The sequence below is a fragment of the Cotesia glomerata genome, linkage group LG5 (assembly GCF_020080835.1).
Source record: "Cotesia glomerata isolate CgM1 linkage group LG5, MPM_Cglom_v2.3, whole genome shotgun sequence".
Taxonomy (NCBI): domain Eukaryota; kingdom Metazoa; phylum Arthropoda; class Insecta; order Hymenoptera; family Braconidae; genus Cotesia; species Cotesia glomerata.
Window position 1 is genome coordinate 6,589,362 of NC_058162.1, and position 21,538 is coordinate 6,610,899.

Here is a 21,538-nt window from a genome sequence, read left to right on the forward strand (position 1 = left end):
TGAGGAGTAAAAAAATAATTTCATTCTACAAAACTGCAACTTAGTGAATTTTTTTTTTGGACTACTCTGACGTAAGGTCCAATAGTGCTGCATTTGTCACTTTTTTTTCATAGATGTAAAACCAAAAAAATTGCTTTTTGTTTTTGACAAATGCACAGAAAAAATAAAACTATAAAATGATATAAAATTAAATATTAAGTTCATTAAAAAAAAATTTCACATTTTTTTACTATTTTTTTCGACATTTGTTCACACCAAATAAGTAGTTCATTTATACGAAATTTTTAAAACTTAAGGAATATCCTTCTGAAAATGATATTGAGAAAATCAAAATGTCAGTCAAATCGATAAATAACTTTTTGAGTTTCAGTCCGAACAACTTTTTAAAATACCCTTTCGATAAAAGCGCGTTTAAAGTTTCAGAACGAAAAATAATTAGAACTCAGATGCTCTTGAATATGTGCAATAATCCGATAAAGATTTAATATTTTGATTTTTGCTCTTTAGGACTCTACTAGGACTAGAAATTTATTTAATATAGACAACTTTAATTTAAGACAAATTCCAACAGGTTATGAGCCCAGTCAACTTCTACGTGAAAAATGTCAGGAAAAATGACAGAAAATATGAGAAGTAACCTGAAAAGAACTTAAAGTTCTCTTTCTTTGGACTCGGTACTTCCGTGAGAAAAAAAAATTGGCGCCGTACTCAGCGGGAGAGGGCAGTGTTGATTTAAACATAAAAGTTAAAGTAAAAAGATTTTTAATCAATATAATTTAAGTAGCCAACAGCTTGAGAAACAGAGAACCTTGTAGTGAGTGGTATCGGTGGGATCGGTGATCGGGAAGCGGCAAAAACCAAAGAGACCTTTACTTGGGCTTCCTTTTATTTTAATTCCGAGCTTCTGCAGCTCTTCCTTACGTGATTTAACTTCTTTTTATCCTCTTTCCTCTCCTCTTTAACTTACTTATTTTTCTCGGTCTTGTTTTTATTCTCGTGCTGGTCCGCCCACGCCCGAAACCCCAAGACCGTGAGAAGAAATCGGTCCTGAGACTGAGACCGAGATCAGGAACCCTACCAACTACCAACCCATACTTCTATCATATACATACTGAATACTGAATACTGAATACCTTTTACTCAGTTGATGATTCGCCAAGCTGCACGCATGCCCCCTGGCTCGTTCCCACTCTTCACTGACACGTTCTTTATCTTATTCGTTTTCGTTTATATTAATGCGTGGTCTACCCTCCAAAAAATATAATAATAAACGCATAATATCCCCCAACTCTATAAATAGAATTGATACACTTAACTCAGCTTGTTTTCTTTTTCTTCTTCTTATTCTTATTCTTCTGATCAATCTTCACCTATCCAATCTTCTCCACTCCACATTTTGGCAATAAACTTTATCGCTGGATCGTAAATATTTAAGCAAATAAACGAATAAAAATGTTGTTAAATATTGAGGAAAACCATTGAACCTTGGCTTGCCTGTGGTATTGCTATTGGTATCTGTCTAACCAGCTGTCTTGACTCTATTAGTCGCAATTCAACCTTGGCACTGACAGACAACACTCGTGACGATCAACTTTTATTTATATACTTCATTATACAATCGACTCGTTTGTCTCAAAAAAAATAAACAATATTTTTTTATACTTAACTTCATAAGTCAGTGCTATGATACTTTAATTTTGATAACTTTCGATCTTTATTTTCTTTAGAATATTATATTGTAAAAAATCAGCTCAGTATTTTGCTAAGCTGCATATTTTCTTATTTTTTATAAAAAAAATCATTTGAGCGTTTTGATAAACTGCATAATTTTTTGCGCTTATCAAAAATCAGCACTGCTGAGCTGCATATTTTTTTACGTTTGGGTAAAAATCAGCTCAGTATCTTACTAAGCTTCATATTTTCTTAAGTTGATAAAAATAAAAAATTTCAACGTTTTGCTAAACTGCATATTTATCGCGTAATAACATAAAGATTTGTTGTAATTTAATAAGCATTAACTGTTTATAAATTATTTTTTTAACATTGAATAATTTAATAAATATTTATTAACCGTTTATAAATCATTTATTACATAAAATTTATTAACCGTTAACGACTATTTGTTTAGATCCTTGAGTAAAATGTGAGTATAAAAATTCTACTTTGATTTTTTATAACTGCATAATTTCAATAGATGATAGAATCTCATTAGATCAGGTAGATTAGCACTTTTCTTATATAAAAACGCTAGAAAATTTTTCTATTATAAAGTTTTGAGTTCACATTAAAAAAAAAAAAAAAAATTAACCTAATTCAAGTAAAAAATTCTCGAATTAAGAAATTTTATTTAATTCAAGAATTTTTCTCATTGATTCAAGACAATAAAAATCTTTAAAATAATTTTCTTGGTTCAACAATTTTTTTCTCGAATCAAGTTAATTTTTTTTTCAGAGCACCATTTTTTCGAGCTTTTTCAGCTAGTAATTGTATTGGTAAAAAACTTTTTTATTTCGATATCTGTTGAATAAATCAACCAATTTTAATCCGATTTTCGGTATTCTTTTTTTTAGTACCAAAAGATAACTTACTTAAAAAACGGTCTGACCAGAAATTTCTAAGTTACGTAATTGTTGATTTTCATCACGGAAAGTTAAAAAATATATTAACTGTTAATAAATATACTTTTCTTTAGAAAAATATTTATTAAAAGGTTAAAAATAATAAGCTACATTTAATAAACGAAGTTGTTTCCAAATAAATAAATAATAAATTTATTACAACTTAATAAATCCTTCTGTCAGTGTGTTAGTGTAAAAATCAGGTCAGCATCTTGCGGGGTTATATATTTTTTTGCATTTATAATTTATTTTTTTATAATTTTTTTTTTTCATTTATTCACAAAAGAGAAAAACTTTTTCTCAACAAAAAAACCTAGATTGAAAAATTGACCTTAACTTAGTTCTCAGTTCATATTTAATCATGATTTACTTAAAAAAAAATTTAATTAATATTCTAAAAAATTAACATTAATCATAATCACAAATAAATCGTTAATCACAAATTAAACAAAACAAAGAACAAAAGGATAGTTGGGGTAAAAAAAATAAATAACAGTACCACATGTAATCTTAGTGGATAATAATCACCACATTGACTTTAATACAACATCTGTTGTTAAGGATCGTCATCGCAATCGACGACATTCCTCTTGTGGCAAAGTGTCATCAACATTCCGTGCATTTTATTTTTTTAATATTCCGAAGTTTTAAATTTAAATATCCATCTCCGTACTTTATTTTACGCGTCTTTATCTTACATAATTATTAAATAAATGGTTTCAATCTAAAAGTTTAATAAAAATAGAAGTTATTGTAATTTTTATTTGTTTTTGTTTGAAGCAATATTTAAAAATCCGGGTTTTCATTCTTATTTGGCTTTATCTTCTCAAGTAATTTCCTGTTGGAGGTAAGGCACGAGAGTACAGAGTCAGAAAGCCGCGAAATGTAAATTGCATCGGTCGTGTGAGAACGTAACAAGCGAGTCTTGTGTATACCGCCAAAGCCCAGAGATAAAAGAGAGAGGGTGGATAGAGGGAGAAGGGAGGAGGATGGAGGATGGAGCAGGAGACGAGGGGGAAAATGATAAAATTTAGCGGGAGAGAGGGCAGAAAAGGGCTTACCGCCAAAGAATATGAGTAACGCAGAGAAAGAGAGAAATAAAAAAATATTGTTTGTTGGAATTCGGATTTGCATAATAACCGACCGGTAGTGATATCTATGCACGAGCCGGACGTAACGGGTGAGCCCAAGGGAAAGTACACTCGGCATTTGTGTCGACATCATTTTAAACTCTATCCGTGTTATGTATTTAATAGTACCGATAGTTCTCTTAAAACTTATTGCTTTCAGAAATTCAAACTTTTGAATTTGATTTTTCAAAAACTTTGAGGTTTATAAATTTTTTTTGTGTAAAAAACATACAGAAAATTTACTTGGTTCAAGATAAGAAAATTTTGACCCAGATGATTATTTTGAAAAATTTTATTATTTTTAACGGAGCAAAAAAATTATTGAATGAAGACATTTCTTTTGGATTTTAAGAAAATTTTATTCGTTTTAAGTTAAGTTTTTTTATTAATGAGGTACTTTTAACTTTTTATTTAAAGATAATACATTGTTAGAAAAAATTAATTCAAAAGAAGAAATTTTATCTTCTTGAAAAAAACAGAAAAATTCTCGAACTAAAAGATTGTTCTTGCTTGAGTAAATTTTACTTAATACTTATAAGAAATTTTTTGTTAAATTCAAAATCGAATTTTTCAAAAATATTTTCTTGATTGATGATTTTTAACTTCCCGCTAAGAAAATTGAAAATTTTCAAAAATCAGGAAGTTATTGTTTTTACCCCGTTTTTCGAAAATCGAGTTTTCATCAGATCTCGACGTTTTGAGGTCCTAGGAAGCTTCCCTGACTATTCCCGCGATGGTGTCCGTGCGGCTGTGTGTGTGTGTGTGTGTGTGTGTGTGTGTGTATGTGTGTATGTGTGTATGTGTGTATTTGTGTGTATGTATGTAAACCTCTTATAACTTTTGAACGGCTCGGCCGATCGGATCGAAATAGGTGGCGATCCAAAGAGTATCATTGCCATTAAATTTCGTAAAAATTTGAATCGATTTGGTTCGCTAGATTTTGAGAAATCTCAAAAATAAAATTTTCAAAAAATCGTTTTCTTGGAATAACTTCTAAACGGCTTTTCCGATCAATTCCAAAAACTAATCAGCTCTTAAGCTTAAAAAACCACGTCGATTGCCACCAGTCCCATCAAAATCGGTTGATTCTTTCGAGAGTTATCGAAAACGAAAAATTTCGAAAAAAGTGTTTTTTTAACATAACTTCGAGATTGCTTTTTGGATCATTTTTGACGAAATGAAATTATTATTAGAGCCCAAAAAATCACGTCGATCGCCACCAAGAACGTGAAAATTGGTTGATTGGTTCGTGAGTTATCGTTGTCGAAAAAATTCGGAAAAAGTGAATTTTTCAAATTTCTCTAAGATTTTCGGTTCGATCAGTTTGTGTTCAAAAGTATATCATAGATTCTGAAAAAGTGCGTGGAATACTGCCAATCGCGTGAAAATCTATTCATTAATTTAGAAATTATTGCAGTTTGAAAATTAAAAAAATACTGTTTTATTAAACTTCTATCGGCCTTTTGAGCTCGAAGAGCTCAAAAGCATACAAAAGCTATTTCTTTGAGCTTGGAGAGCTCAAAATAACACACAAATTGTATTTTTGAGCTCGAAGAGCTCAGAAACGTCATAAGTGCAATTTCAAGCGTTTAGGTATGGAATTGGCGGGAAGTTGCAGGGATGGCCTTTAGGGTCAACCGTTTTCCAGATTTTTTTCTATTAAATCAAGTTAATTTTTTTATTAGTGTATTTTAGGGTCGATAAAAATCTGTTTTCTCCCATTTTTAACTTGAGATTTTTCACTTTTCATTTAAAAAAAATATGTAAACTGATAAAAAAATTGATTGGATTAAAAAAAAAATCTATAACTAAGGAAATTATTTTTAAAAATTAGATTCAAGTAGGAAAATTTTGGAATAAAAAAATTGTTCTTGATTCCAGTAAATTTTACTTATCCAAAAACTTTTCAAAATAATAAAATTCTTAAAAATAATCTTGGTTAAAGATTTCTTCTCTTGAAAAGTTAATTTTTCCATCCAATTAATTTCAGTAAAACTTATTAATATTTTCTATTTTTATGTCAGATAAAAATAATCCATATTACAATTCACCCTTTTATTAACTCTTACACTTAGATTTATTATACATTTTTGTAGTATATATTTAATAATGTAGAAAGACGTCTAAGTATAGCGTGGGGCACGTATGGCACGCGGACCATTTGCATGCCACTCGCGTATGCTCAGGTTTAACACATTTTATTCCCATTAAATTACATAATACGCGAGTCTGAGTGAAGGCAGTGCGTGTCGCATAATGTTAGACAGGGGACGGCCGCGAATATTTTAAAATAGAATGCCGTTTTTATTTTTTTCGGCTTTCGGCTTCCATCTCACAAGACAAAACTTTAATAAATTGTAAAATTAATCATATATGATCAATCAGTTAACTAATGAGTTTATTTTTTTTTTTTTTTTTCAGATTAACAATGATCCAAACCTTTTACCAAATGTCAAACTGGTGATGCGATGGAACGACACAAAGGGAGAAACCGTTGAGGCAACAAAGGCGATGATCGACATGATTTGCGAGGGAGTTGCGGCTTTTTTTGGACCCGAAGGAAATTGCTACGTTGAGGCAATAGTAGCTCAGTCCAGGAATATTCCTATGATTAGTTATGTAAGTTATTATTAATTATATTTATTTCTTATCATTATTAATTTATTATTATTATTATCATCTATATTATTAAGAGAATAAGCAAAATTTTGTGGTCAGTGCATTTATATGATAAATGGGTTTTTATAGTTAAATTTAGTATCGTTGGACCGAAGTCTTGACCTGGAGTTGTGCCTTTTCATGGTTTCATATCATTCTCGCACCAATAGTCAATTTATGATAAGTATTTAGGCTGCATTTGAAAATGCTCTATCTCTAGACACATAATTAAGAAATGACCTTGTATCTCGTGAACTATTGACATTTTTAAAGATATAAGTCCATCCCGATGTTACACTCATCAAGACCTTTCATTTGAGTACCCACATCAATTTTTCATATATTCTATATATTTGTAGATATTATATATATTAGGGTGTATCATATTTAGGCGATATTTTTTTTTTTTTACTGCTATACCAGAAAATCTGGTAGTATATAGAAAATAAAAAATTATGCCGCTGAGCTAAAGGTTTTAAGTCCAATAGCGGCTTAGCTCATCAAAAAATTCGATTTCCCATTTCAATAACACAGGAAAAACTTTTTTTTGTTTCAAGTGGACTTTTCGTTATTAAAAATTTTTTTTTTCGAAAAACCTTCTTATGGCTTTTGTAGAAAATTAAATTCTCTACAAAAATATCTCTTTGGACGAAGACTGTAGAACCACTATTTTCGAAGTTATAGCCCGTTAAACGGGATTTGGAATTTTCACCGGAAATACTTAAACTAAGCTTCTGTTAAAAAATTCTATGAAAATCAAATACATTGTCTCACACCAAAATATATCAGGAAATGCCCAAACGCAGCCCCTGTTAAAAGCAAAACTGAAAATTCCAATTTTAAAAGGTTCTCCACAGGAGTTACATTTTGGCACACCCTAATATACATATATATATATATATATATATATATATATATATATATATATATATATATATATATATATATATCAAAAATATATCAAAAATGCATGTGGGTACTCAAATGAAAGCTCTTGATGAGTGTAACATCGGGATGAGCTTGTATGTTTAAAAATGTCAATAGTTAATAAATGTCATTGTATCTCGTGAACTATTGACATTTCTAAAGATATAAGCTCATCCCGATATTACACTCATCGAGACCTTTCATTTGAATACCCACATCAATTTTTCATATATTTATATATATTATATATATATGTATATATGAAAAATATATCAAAATGCATGTGGGTACTCAAATGAAAGCTCTTGATGAGTGTAACATCGGGATGAGCTTATATCTTTAAAATATATATTATATATATGTATATATATATATATATATATATATATATATATATATATATATATATATAAAATGCATGTGGGTACTTAAATAAAAGCTCTTGATGAGTGTATCATCGGAATGAACTTATATCTTTAAAAACGTGAATAGTTAAAAAAGTACAGTGCAATTTAACAAAAGTCTTTATTAAATAAAGCAAAATTTTCTTTATTTATAGTTCACAAGTCACGACAGTTACATAGTGACTGCAAGGTTGCTGGTTATTAATAAATTAATCAATTAATAATCACATAATCAGTCTCGTACATAAGTAGGGCAAGCAATAAATGGTAAATAATTATTTACCAAATTCAGAAGTCGTTAATGATTGAGTTAGGGTATAAAATATCAAAAATTGTAAGAATAAGAATTAAGGAGTTAAAATAAACCTCCCATGGCCCCGTGATACGAATATATATAAATATATAAATATGATATCGCCCTTGTGGATCCAATGAAATGGTTCGGTTGGGTGCAAACCAGTTTCCCTCAAGTTTGTATAAAGCGGCCAGAATTAATGGCTCGACCGATGTAACGCCATTAATCGGCAACCCGATGAAAAGAAAATAAAAAAAGATTAAAGATTGTATGATGTTTAAAGGGAGTTAAAAAAGGTTTGTACCGACTAAAGGCGGAAGGGGAGTTATTTCAAGTTTAACATGATAAAAGAAGGACTTAAATTTGTCCCATGATAAATAATCTTATAACATTATTTTTATTTTTTTGGATTACCTACACCTGCAACGCCAGTAATACTTTCACTCAGTTTCCAGTTTCTCCATTACATTCTCTCGAAGGAAATCATGATGATTTAATTTATATCATTTGTCGTTATGATTGTCGCGAAATTTAATTCAGATATTCAGATTTAACAAAAATTCCACAAGGTTGCTGGAATTATAAAAATGATTGATTCACTTAAAATAAATATTAAATACCTTATTGAACTTAACTCAGGTGATAATTTATTTATCAATTTTTATATTTTTTACACTTTTGATTCTTTTTTGGAATTGGAAAATTTTCTAATAAGTTGATAAAAGTACTAATTATTTATTATTTATTTTCTGTTTTGAACATTGATAAAAAAATTAATTACATTCAGAAAAAAAAATCATTTTGAAAAATTTGTCAGTTTTTAATTTCTCTATTTATTAAAGTTTAAAAATAATTTTATTGCTTAAAGATTTTTCCTTTTGAATAAAAATATTTTTTCTATCAACAAAATCATAAATAATATTTTTGAACAAATTAAAATATTAAAAAAAAAAAACACCCACTTCTTCAATCAATTCAATAAAATACAATTAGCACATAGTTTTTCTCAACCGTTCATTATATGAATATTCAAATTTTTTCTCCTATTTTTTTCCAACAACAACAATTAATTTATTACTCAAAAAAAAGGCAAGTTAATAAATTGTTTTTGCTCGAGTTTAAGCGTTGCAAAAATGTAAGTTGGACTTCGAACACATTAGTTTTATGTATTAAAAATATATACTTTTATCTTTGTTACTTAACAGAGGAAACGATACCAACGTCCCAGGGACACTATACCCAGTAACAGTCACACTTAAATAATTGTAATGATCGTAAACGACCAGTAATCGGACCTAAGGCATTTATTTCGTTGTCAACTATATAGAGCGTACATTTTAACCGCGCAAACTCGTCATACATTAGTACCACTCCGGATGAATATTTATATTTATATATTAATTTTATTTCGTCAATTTTCAAGTTAGATCAAACGAAATTTTAAGTTTACCGATTAAATTGTATTTTATAACCAATTGATCTGTTAATTAGTAGTTTTTTTTTTTTTAATTATATCTTAATTTTCTTGGAAAAACACGAAAACAAACTCTATCAGCTCTTCGCCCACGGATGCTGGATTGTTGTTGATATTCAGGTGTATAAGTAAGGGACTGTATAGTAGTGTAAGTGTGGATGTAATGGTTAAGAGGCTATGAACACTTCCAACAGACCGCGTGGGGCATCGACAGCCACAGCAAACTATAAATAGATCGCGAAGGTCAGAGGAATCAGCAGTTTTCATGCAAATGCCTTGTCGATAGAATAATATCTTGTATCGTGTTAGCTCTTTAAGTATCAGCTGCTGCTGCTGAAAAAATTCGTTAGCCAATTATTTTTTTATCTTAACTAGTAACCAGTAACTAGTTAACGAGTTCTTTTATTGGCTCGCTAGATATATAGAACATAGAACGCTCGTTGTTTTAACTTTGAATACTTTGCATCTAATCTAGAATGGTGAATTGTACGTCAAGGGAGAAAATCTAACTTTACTACACGGAAAATTAACCACCAGCGCGAGGGTACACGGAAAGAAAATTGAAGGAGTTTTTACTATTTTACTATTGTAATTTTTACTAAATAAAATAGTAACGGTGGACTATACTTCTCATTTAGCAATTTTTACGATCTACTATTGTAAATTTTGTCCAACAAATAAGACTAGCAAGAGTCTTAAGAGCGGTTGATAGTTTTTCAAACGAGTTTTGCTCATGAATAAGATAAAATTTTGAAAAAAACGCTTCGCTCTTCGATAGATAATTAAATTATCCATCGAAGAGCGAAGCGCTTTTTTGGAAAATTTTCATTTATTTATGTATAAAATCCGTTTTAAGATTCCATAAGTTGTACAAGTATGACAGAGATACTCTCGTTTGTCCAATAGAGAGCGAGAGAGAGAAAAAATATAAACCCTTCTTAAAAAGTCGAATACCATAGAGAAAATTATACAATATGTGTTTGTGAACTTTACAATTCAACTATTGTAAAAATTCACAGTTGGTTTTTTTAAAAGAAATATTAGGGGGGGGAGAGAGATAGAAGGTTGGACTAATTGGTACCTGTACAGTAATCGAAAAAAGAAACCGACATTTTCGTGCTATCTGGGAATCGAACTCAGAAACTCTGTGTTGGCAGCCAGAGACTCTCCCTCTACGCTATCCGAGGTTTTTTTTTTTTTTTAATCGTTTATTTTGAATTTATTGATACATAGATTTACAAGGTAAATGATATATAGGTATAAACGTACATGACCTATTACAATATTTGAAAAACTTATCTTATTCTACCTGGCCTGCATGGCTCTCATAGAAGCTTACATATAATGGTTTGGTACCTGAGATGCCTCAATGGGCAATACATATTTTGTTTTTTGTTTAATTTTAGTCTTAGTCTTTTATACATATGAATATTGTAGAGATTAATAGTATATGGTTAGTAATGAGTTAGCCTAAAAAAAACGATGTATATTAAAAAGGCTTATCGTATTAAAAAGAAAAACAGATACAACAAAATATAGATATATATATACAGCAACAAATAAAGAAAACGGGAGAAAGAGAAGATAATAAATAATAAAGGAGGAAAAGGAGCAGATTAGGTAAACCACCAGTATTCCTTACAATTGTGGGGATTAACCAATTTGTCTTTTTGTGGGACTGAAGTGCAGTATTGTATGTCGGTATTTGATAATATTTTTGAGTCATAATTAATAGCTTTGGCGTTTGGGCCTCTTTTGACGTGGTATATTAACGGTATGAACTGAGGGTCTTGAATGAGACCTAGGCTGTCCAGGTATGTGAATATTTCGGGAGGTGTGTACCCCGATGTCATTACTTGATTGAAGTATTGTGGTTGTGGGTAAAAGGGACCTGATATTAAACTATTTTCAGTAGAAGAGGATGCATTAGCAAAATGATTGCGGCAAAGACGGATAATGTGGTTGTCAATACGTCCAATGTTTGCTGTATTTAGTATAGTTAGATTGTGATAGAATTTTATATAATTCGATTCGGGTATTTTGTACATGTTGAGGCAGGCTCTTAAGCATTGCCTTTCAAATTTTCTTAATTTTTCCATTTCTTTAGGTGGAATATTAAACCAAATAGGGCAGCCGTAGGTAAACGCTATCCGAGGTAAACTAAGACCCATATCCTTTAACATTTACATAAACTCGGAGTCTAGCGCTGTGCACGGCCATCACTCACACTAATTGAGAAACATTCCAATTCAACTATTGTAAAATTTGCTATAGTTCCATTGGAAAGATACAGAGGCAGCACTGAAAATTTTCATCTCTTACTTTTTACAATAGTAATATCGTATTTTTTCATGAATAAATAGTATTTTTTCTTCTAAAATATTTGACAATTAATAATAATAAAAGTATAGTCCAGCTTTACAATAGTTGTGTCGTAAATTTTTCCAGAAATTTTTTCCCGTGTAGTAGTACGGAAAACTTTCCTCGTCGTGGGTATTTTTTGCTGGGGCACTCTACACCAAATCACACGGCTTCAAAGATTTTTATTTTTGATTCTCTCAATTTTTGAAATTTTATAGTACTCTTCAATAAACCCTTCTTGTTTTAGACTCATAACTTTTTCCAGTCATAACTTCTTTAATAATAGTCCATATTCTTTATACTTTTTAGAAAAATAGAATTCAAAATAATTATTTTAAGTGCTAACATACAAGATTTTTAATTTTTAATCTTCAAATTTTTATTCTCAAGTAGGGTAAAAGACTCCATTAGTGACGGGGACCCCATTACTGACATTTTCTTTGATTTTGGTACTTATTCAATTAATGAAATCATTGATTTCAATAATGAATATATTATTTCTAATCTTTAAGACCTTTAGATCAAAAAAATTTTTAATTTTTATTCCAAGTAGAACTTTTTTCATTGAAAGAAAAAGTGCCACTAATAGAGCTTAAAGGTGCCACTAATGGGGTCTTTTACCTTAAGCGTATATTTTGATTTTTTTGAAAATTTTTTACCACAAACTACTAACTTATCAACAAATTCTAAGTTTGTTCCAGTCGTAGGCCTTCTGTAGTTACTTTTGCTTTCTTTATTTTTGAAAATGAAAAAAAAATTTTTCTAAAAACCTTTATTGATACTAATTTTCTGTATATTCAATTCTTACACAGAAAAAAAAATGTTCTTGAATCAAGTATATAATTTTGAAGAACTTAATCTTCTTGATTTGAATAGAAAAATTCTTGAACTAATAAATTTTTCTTGATTTAAGAAAATTTTACTTGATTCAAGAATTTTTCGTCTTGATTCAAGATAATTACCCTCTTCAAAATTATTTTTTTAGTTCAAGAATTTTTCTCTCGAATCAAATTAATTTTTTTTTCACTGTAGTTTGAAGAAATTTTAACACTATCTCTCGAAAGCGTAGGTTTCTTGATGAGATTGTTGTAATTATTTTACTGGTAGACATTTTTAAAAGTAAAATCATTACAAAAGTACCTTAAAAGACACTTTACGATTATTTTACAATAAAATGATTTTTTTTTTGTTAATTACTATCTTATTTTAAGTTTTCTGAAAATCATTCAAAATTATCTTACTACTTTTTAGCGTGATTAAAAAACAGAGACGGTGGATTGTAATATTTTATTTAATTAAAAGAAGGGCATATTTATTGTAATTTTATGGATGGTATATGTTTAACCTGGAAAATTTGTAATTTTTTTTTATCCTGGTGATCCTGTTAAGGACACTAGAACGGTCTTTGATTATACATATACAAATTTAAAAATTAATTATACGTTTAAAATCGGTAAAAATGACATGCATACATATCATTTTAATATGAGCGTGTAAAAAAAATAAAATTAAAAAAATTAATCTATTCTTAAATTCTTTAAAATCTTTTTTTTTATAATATACTAAAATTTTATCAAACAAAGTAGTAATCATAAAAATTTTACCGCACCAATATTATTACGAAGATAAATTATATAATTTCTACAATCAGTTTCTATTTATTACAATAAAAATCAAATTATGCTCAAATAATAACCAAAATTGCCCAAAAACGTTTTGATTAGAGAAAATTTATAAATCACAATATTATTTTATAGAACTAGTGATTTAAAAAAAAATGTATTATATGATTTTAAACTTTTGAAGAAGTAATCACTCATCTAACACACTCTCACAAATGTCCCTAAAATGAAAGAAGAAATATAAGAAGCATATATGTACAAGTAAAGTGTCTCGCGTGTGCAGTAAGTTTCAGCTAAAATACGTTCAATTAACCCTCAATTGGAGCAACTGTTGGCTGGCTAACTCGCAAAGTAACGCGCATTCATTCCCACTAATAAAAAAGCGAGAGATGAGGAAAGAATCTCCTCGCTAATATTTAAGACAACAATATCTTATTTCCTTGGGAAAAATATCTTATTTTAACTTATTAGTTTCATACCCAGCCTACGTTTAATTTGATCTTCATAAATTTCTTGCAAAAAAGAACCACTTAATATACAACATCGCGGGCAATGATCTTAAACTTTGCAATGAAACTTATTTTTATAATTATTTCTTCAACTGAATACAGTAATGACATAAAAATAGGTATACATACTTGTGTTTATAATTATATTTGTATTTTCCGCTTAATCAAAATAAAGTAAAGATAAGTAAAGTCTTGCGAACAAAAGAAAACAAGAAGTGAAATGAAACGGAGTGGAATTATTAAGTATTTTTAATGAAAACATTAAGAGAACTATATTTAGAACATGACATTAAGTTTAACACCACACTAGTCTATGGTAGCGACGACAAATTAAGGCGATTAGCTTTGAAGCCAAGGTTCGTTAAAGCAACACGCATTCGCATAGTGATCAAACACTCATATCATACATTTTATATATTTTCATTATCTTTTTCTTTTTCTCACTCTACTTATATTAAATATATATACTACATACTATACATTAATTTCGTTTTCGTGATATACAAATATTCATCAGTCGCTTAGCTCTATAATACTAATACTTATACATCTGAACTGTGCTGAAAAGTATTAAAACATATTATATTATTTAATTCCTACATGAATACATGTAGACAGTTTCTGGTAACGACACATTCTGAGCTATTTAAAGAACAAGTGTTTATTACCCTCAAATAATATGATTGCTATTATTAATTATTTATTATTAAATATTGATATGTAATAATTATTACTAGTTTAATAATCATAGATAGTTTAAGTACTTAAAATGCTCGAAATTTTTAAAATAGTCTAATTATAAAGAAGAAATTTTAGATCAGCAGATTTTACAATTTTAATGGCGTTAATAGATATATAAATATACAACATTATTTTGAGAGTTTTCGGAAATATTTGTTTTGTTAGATAAGAAAATTTTTTATTATTAACTTATGATAAACATCATAAATAATGATTTATTTTGTGGAACAAATTTTAAATAATTTCATTTTAAATTATTGAAGACAATAATATCAAAGATTGCAAATTATTGAATTTGAAAATTTTTTATTTCGTTCTTGTTTTTTTTTTTTTTTTTTTTTTTGTGGGGGTCATATCTTCCACCACTCTTTTGTAAATTAATTTAATTATTATTATTTATAATTATTAATTTTAATTCATTATCAGTTATGATTATTAATATTATTTATATTTATTAACATTATTTAATTATTATTATTAGCATATAATTATTTAGTTAATAATAATTATTATTATTTATTAGTAATAGGTAATTAATATAGTAATTACTTAAGTTGTAGATTTTTTACAACGGTATTAAAATTTTGTTAGAAAAGTTTCAATTGTGTCTCATCACCATAAATTATACTAGATTATAATTTACTTGGTGATGCAAAACAATTGATAAGTCTCGTCTGCTGCAAGAGCATTTTTGGGAAATTTTAGTTTATTATAATTTTAGTGCAATATAATAAAATTCACATTTGCAGCTGGCGAGACCCTAATAAAATGTATTGTTATAAGATTAAAAATATGTATAAGTTTGTTGTAAGAAGCTTAAGGGTTTTTCCCAAATATTTTTCTAAGAAGCAATTAAGGGATTAAAAACTCTTGTCGCCTGGCCAGCGATCGGACCCATGAGCTCAGTAATTGCTCTATACCTGTACCTCTGTACATATACTTCTATACTTCTATATCTCTATACTTCTACTTCTATCATTTTTACATACTTTCAGAATCTATCCTATACCTAGACTTACTTGTACCTAGTTCCATACTTACGTACAAATAAGTACTCCTATCCTATATATTTTCTCAATACTTCCCTCGAATACCCCTACCTCCTGAGAGGTCAGAGGCTGAGATGGACACTTTGAGAAAATCAGTTAGTCCTGGAAACCCATTAGCTTCACCTCGTATTTTAAGTTACACGCGTGTATTAATAGTTAGACTTATTTAAATAAAATTTATTAAACTTAAATATTTCTATTCGCTCACTCGCTAGCCATTACTTTCCAAATTTTATATTTTAATTTTTAATTTTGTACAAAATATTTTAATTAAAAATTTCTGATAAAATACCTTGAATTTTGCGTTCAAATAATTTTTTATTAAACATTAATAATTTAATTATTGATTAAATATAAAATAAATCATCAAAAAAATACATTTTTTGCAACTCTGATGAATAAATTATAATTATACAATAAGAATAATATAATTTTGTTTCGTTTCAATGTAATTCAGCAATAGTGCAATAGTATATTACACACCTAGGGAAGTAAAGTAAGAAATGTCTCAGATCACATGTGATCTGAGGCTTTCTTATTTACTTCCCGTGGAGTGTATACTATTTTTTTGCTCAACGAAGGCAGAAAGGGGTAACTTCGTTTAGCGCAGCGGGCCGAAAGTTGACGCTTTCTGCCCGTCGAGCAAAAAAATTAATTTTTCTTTCATGAAATAAAAAGAAAATATAAAAACTAACACCTCTAGAGAATTAAATAACTTGAAATTACTTACACTAGATGTCGTTACTCTCAAAAACTACAATATATAAAAAAAATGACGTTTATAAAGTAAAAAAGCGGTAAATTCAAAAATCAACTTTGAACATAAGGTAAAAGCCCCAATAGATGATCATGTACCAGTATATGATCACTCCATGTATTTGTATACCTATATTTGTGAATATAGATATACAGATACATGGAGTGATCATATACTGGTACGTGATCATCTATTGGGGCTTTTACCTTACAAACATTCATATTTTATTTACGTCTACTCAAAAACTTACGCTTCACTTAAACAATTAATTTCAATTTAAAAAACGACAAGTTTAAACTACGGTAAAAATTAAATTTCCAATAATTAACTATTAAAAATAACTTCTTACAACACGGAAACAAATATTTCTTGATCAATCACACCAATTTAAAATTTAGCATAAAAAAATCTATAAATAAACCTCATAACAACAAATAAATAAAAAAATGAAGTAATAAAAGAGAATAATAATAACTCAACCCTTGAAATGAGCTTGAAATATCAATAAGACTTATCGAAGACGTGATTGAGAAACCAAGTACCCACGATATAATAAATATATTTATAATTTGTGTATCGCGGATCCATCCTCACATACCAATACCAATACAAAATAAACACATAACTATAAATATAAATATAACTATATAAGAATAAGAATAAGAAGGTAACACACATATACCACAATAATAATAAAAGAGACAAAGTCATTCGGTAAATCTGTTTGGCTTCTACTTGAGGGTCCACCCGACCACCATGGGGGTTCGGCCACGGAATTAATCTGCGTCGTCGATGCCGCCTGGTTTATCCCCGACCACCATGGAAGATTGGCCACTCGTTATTAATCGCTTTCTATCTCACTCACTCACTCACTGGTTCACTCACTTGGCTTGTTTTTTCATTTATTTTTCCCCATTGCCGATGGCCGAATCAACCTGGTGGTCGCTAAAAAGAGAAAGATATAAATATATATATATATATATATATATAGATATTTAAAGAAATAAAAAAATTGAATGGCGAATCCATGAAGAAATCCCACGGTGCCCGTGAAGATATGCCTTCGACCACCCTGGCTTACTCTTTCTCTTTTCACCATCATCTTCTTCTTTATTTTTCATTTTAACTCTCTTTACTACTACGCTACTCATAGTACTATACTACACCACCGACAAACAATAAAAACTACAACAACAACAACAACAACAACATAATATAATAAACTATATATACTTCACAGTACTACCGTAAATTCTCCCTCTTTTTATTGCGTACAATATAGCATAGAAAGAAGCTATGCCTATACTATACCTTAACCCCTTCTCTGGTGCTTAGTAGTAGTCGCATCTCGCGGATAATCGGTATAAAGAGAAGAGCGCTAGTGTGTAATGCCAATACCGATGATTGTAGTACAGTATATAGTATGATATTTAGTATAGAGTAGGATAACGGCGTCGAACTGGCTCGCTAACTGGCGGTCTTTATCTCGGATATATTTAGCCCAACTGATCGCTCCCAGCGACGACCGGTCGAGAACGATCTCAAGAGATCCCACGGTGTCCGGTACGGTCCACCATGGGGGCTACCACCATGCTTGCCCCGCTTTATCTTTTTCTCTGCTTAATCCTTTCTCTTTTCTTCGGACACTTCCTATCGACTGTCTTTGTCAAGTCTCCAGACTTAAGGATCAACTTCTGATATTCACTACGGTACACACTCCCTAATGTAACTCCACTATCTCAACCAAACCAGCCCTACTTTTATGTATTTTTCCGTTTTATAAATACATTTTTTATAATCCTCATTGGGGATTTATTTAACGAGCCTAGTTATTAGGAAAGATACTAATTGGTCGAGGAGGGAATAATTGTCTGTGGTTATGCGTTAATTAGGTTAGATAGCAACAGTTATCATTGGGTTGCAGTCAATTAGTCAGATTTTATTTAACAATATTTCAAACTAAAAAATAGAAAATTTTAATTTTTTTAATTTTAATTTCTACGAGTTTTAAAGTAGTTAAATAAAAGTTATTAAATAAAAAATTTCGAGATTATTATAGCGAAAGTTTTTTAAACTTATTGTTTCAATAATTAAATTAAAATAACAACACAAATTTTAACTCCTAATGAACAAACAGACGAATTATTATTTATCCAAAAGTTTAAAAAAAAAAAACATGTTTTTTAAAGAAAAAAATTCTTGATCCAAGAAAATCATTTTGAAGAGTTTCATTGTCTTGAATCAAGTTAAATTTATTTAAACCAAGAAAAATTTCTTATTCTAAGAATTTTTGTACTCAAATCAAGATGAAATTCTTTATATTTATTTACTTGATTCGAGTAAATTTTTTTTCTGTGCAAAAGTTAGAAGAAGTTTATCACATTGATTCGAATTTTCAATTAATTTACAAAAATTCTATTTCTAATTAATTCATCAACAATAGAGAAATTTATAAAAATAATGTTCTAAAATTAAAAATTTTTCTCTTTTAAACTAAACTTCTTTTGAAATTTCAAAGAGTTCAAGTTTCATCATTATCTACACTTTAGTATTCACCGCTTTATATGTTAAATAAATGGTTCCGATATTTATTTTATTAGTACTGCATTTTATAAACCTTAAACATACAGGAATCTAAAATTTCTTATTATTTCGCTAATTCAGATTGTTGTCGGTCTAATTAACCACGACCCTTATTATCTTATTGGTATACACTTACTCATAGATCAAGTTTCATTACGTGAAAAATAAAAAATTGATGATATGGGACGGGAAACACCTTATAGTTACAACTGGTGCTGAAAATTCAAGAATAAAATTTCATTAAAACCAAATTTAATATATTTGCTTACAAATTTACCTATAAATTGAACTTTGATATAAATTAGGGTCGTTGGTCAGCTTAACTATAGGTTATATCCTCTGTCATATTTATTTGTATTTCTCTGTCTGTTTTTAAAATATAAGAAATTTTATATATTTATACATAAGCTTCATTGCATTAAAAATTAAAAAATTGTACATCTCTAGTGGTAATGCAACAAATTTACATAATTATGAGCTATTGTATAATTTAAAATGAAGATTGTGAAAAATTTGATCAAAATAAATGGATAAAGAAAATAAATAATATTTCTTCTTTCAAGAAATTTTTCACGGATGAACTTGATGGTTAATAGTAAAGATCTAGGTTCGAATCCTAATTAGGGCAATTTATTTTTTTTTAATTTTAGTGAAGATAAGTGAAATAATACAAAGATTGGTTAGTATTACTTTTTCTTCACATAAACAAATCTGCGGAAAATTTTTTGAATAAGTAAACCAAAGATATTTATAAAAAAACATTAATGCAACATAAAAATTTAAAAGCAAATATCGAAAGAGATAGAGAGAGCTCGGCGGTGACATCCCGATGCAAACTTTCACGTAGGTGGGACAGATGCCAGGTGGTCAAAAAGCGTCGTGTTTTGCCAGTTATAAAAGACTGATATTCTCATATTTACCGAGTTAAGTGTTCTATAACATAATTAATTTATCCTTAACATTATACAGTATCCTTGATACGTTAAATATACATATTAATGTAAATGAATTTATAAATACCAAATACAAAATATTGATAAGTATAATCGACTAAATTAACCGTAATATAATTAATTAATTAACGTGTGGTGGGTTAGATATTTACAGATGCGTATTCTAAACGAGCTTTCGAATGGATAATATTGTATAAAAAGATAATAAAAACAAGGAAGAGTTTTCGATCATAAGATTCGCGGAGGGTGGTCCTAAACCAGGAGATTCTCCAAGATAATGATCTCAGGATATGGCGTGACGTTAGACCGTGGGAGTTGCCGTGAAAATGACGTGGTTCCAACGTTGTGGGAACTGAATTATTATTAAACTCGCCGTTTTTTTGCTAATTTATACACACGCTGATCATTTTATCGGTTACTTAATATGAATATATGCTGAAATTATTTTACTAGCGCTATTTTAGAATATCATTTTTAATAAAACTTAATTATTCTTCAGAAATCACTGCAAACTCAGTGATTCCATAATAAAGAAAATTTGTCGCAAAAATTGTCTGTTTCAAAAGAAACAATGAATTTTTTTTAAGAAATTTAACGATATTAACTAAAATTTGGAATGGTAATTGAAAAACTTTGTTTTATATCAAGCTAAAACTAAGTGAGTATTTTCGTGAGTTTTCATAAAAGTATTTCAATTTTTGAATTAGCTGTCATAAAAATAATATAAATATATATCTTCAATGGTCTAAGGTAGAAGTACCGTTTGTGACCACTGTGCCGTTTATGGCCATTTATTGTTCAAATAAACGATAGAAATGAATTTATATTAATAAATCATTACAAACTCAATTTGTTTTAATATAAATTTTTTAAAACTCAGCAAAAATATGGTTATACTATTATAATTTTTTATAAATTAATTCAAATGTTTACTGGCCAAAAACGGTGCTAAGGTGGCCAAAAATGGTACTTCTACCCTATATCTTTATTAATAAATGAAGAGATGTTTTGTTGGCATTCCTAACAGAACAAAAAACTGTTAAGCTTACAGACAAAATTAATACCATAATATGCAGTTTTTCAGTTAATGTTTTAAGTTGATAATATTTTGTGGCTATTTTTTTAGTTGAAAATTTAATAAGTTTTCATTACAAATTACTTCTTTTTGAATTTTATTTGAGTAAATAAAACGTAATGATTATATTGTTGATTGACTAATTTCATATTTTTTAAGTTCAGTAGAATTTTGATTATGATTATAGAGATGACAATATATAAAACTAAAAATAGTTTTTAATTTTAATCAACTTATAAAACATTGAGATACTATTGTTGCTATTTATCATTGCAAATAAAAAATTATAAACGTTTACAAAATTTCTTAAAAATATAATTGCGGATAAATAATGATACTGAAATCAGGAGGCTTCTGAATATTTATTATAAACAATTTATTA

At 28.7% G+C, this 21,538-nt stretch overlaps 1 protein-coding gene across 3 annotated transcripts in view; it reads left to right on the forward strand.

The window, feature by feature from the left end:
• The window catches only part of LOC123266196 (receptor-type guanylate cyclase Gyc76C-like), a 61,764-nt gene that overhangs the window by 25,520 nt on the left and 14,706 nt on the right, over positions 1–21,538 (forward strand). For all 3 annotated transcript variants that reach the window (XM_044730263.1, XM_044730266.1, XM_044730265.1), the window contains one exon: positions 6,170–6,367. In XM_044730263.1, coding sequence (XP_044586198.1) covers positions 6,170–6,367 — 198 coding nt within the window. The remainder of the gene's footprint in view (positions 1–6,169; positions 6,368–21,538) is intronic.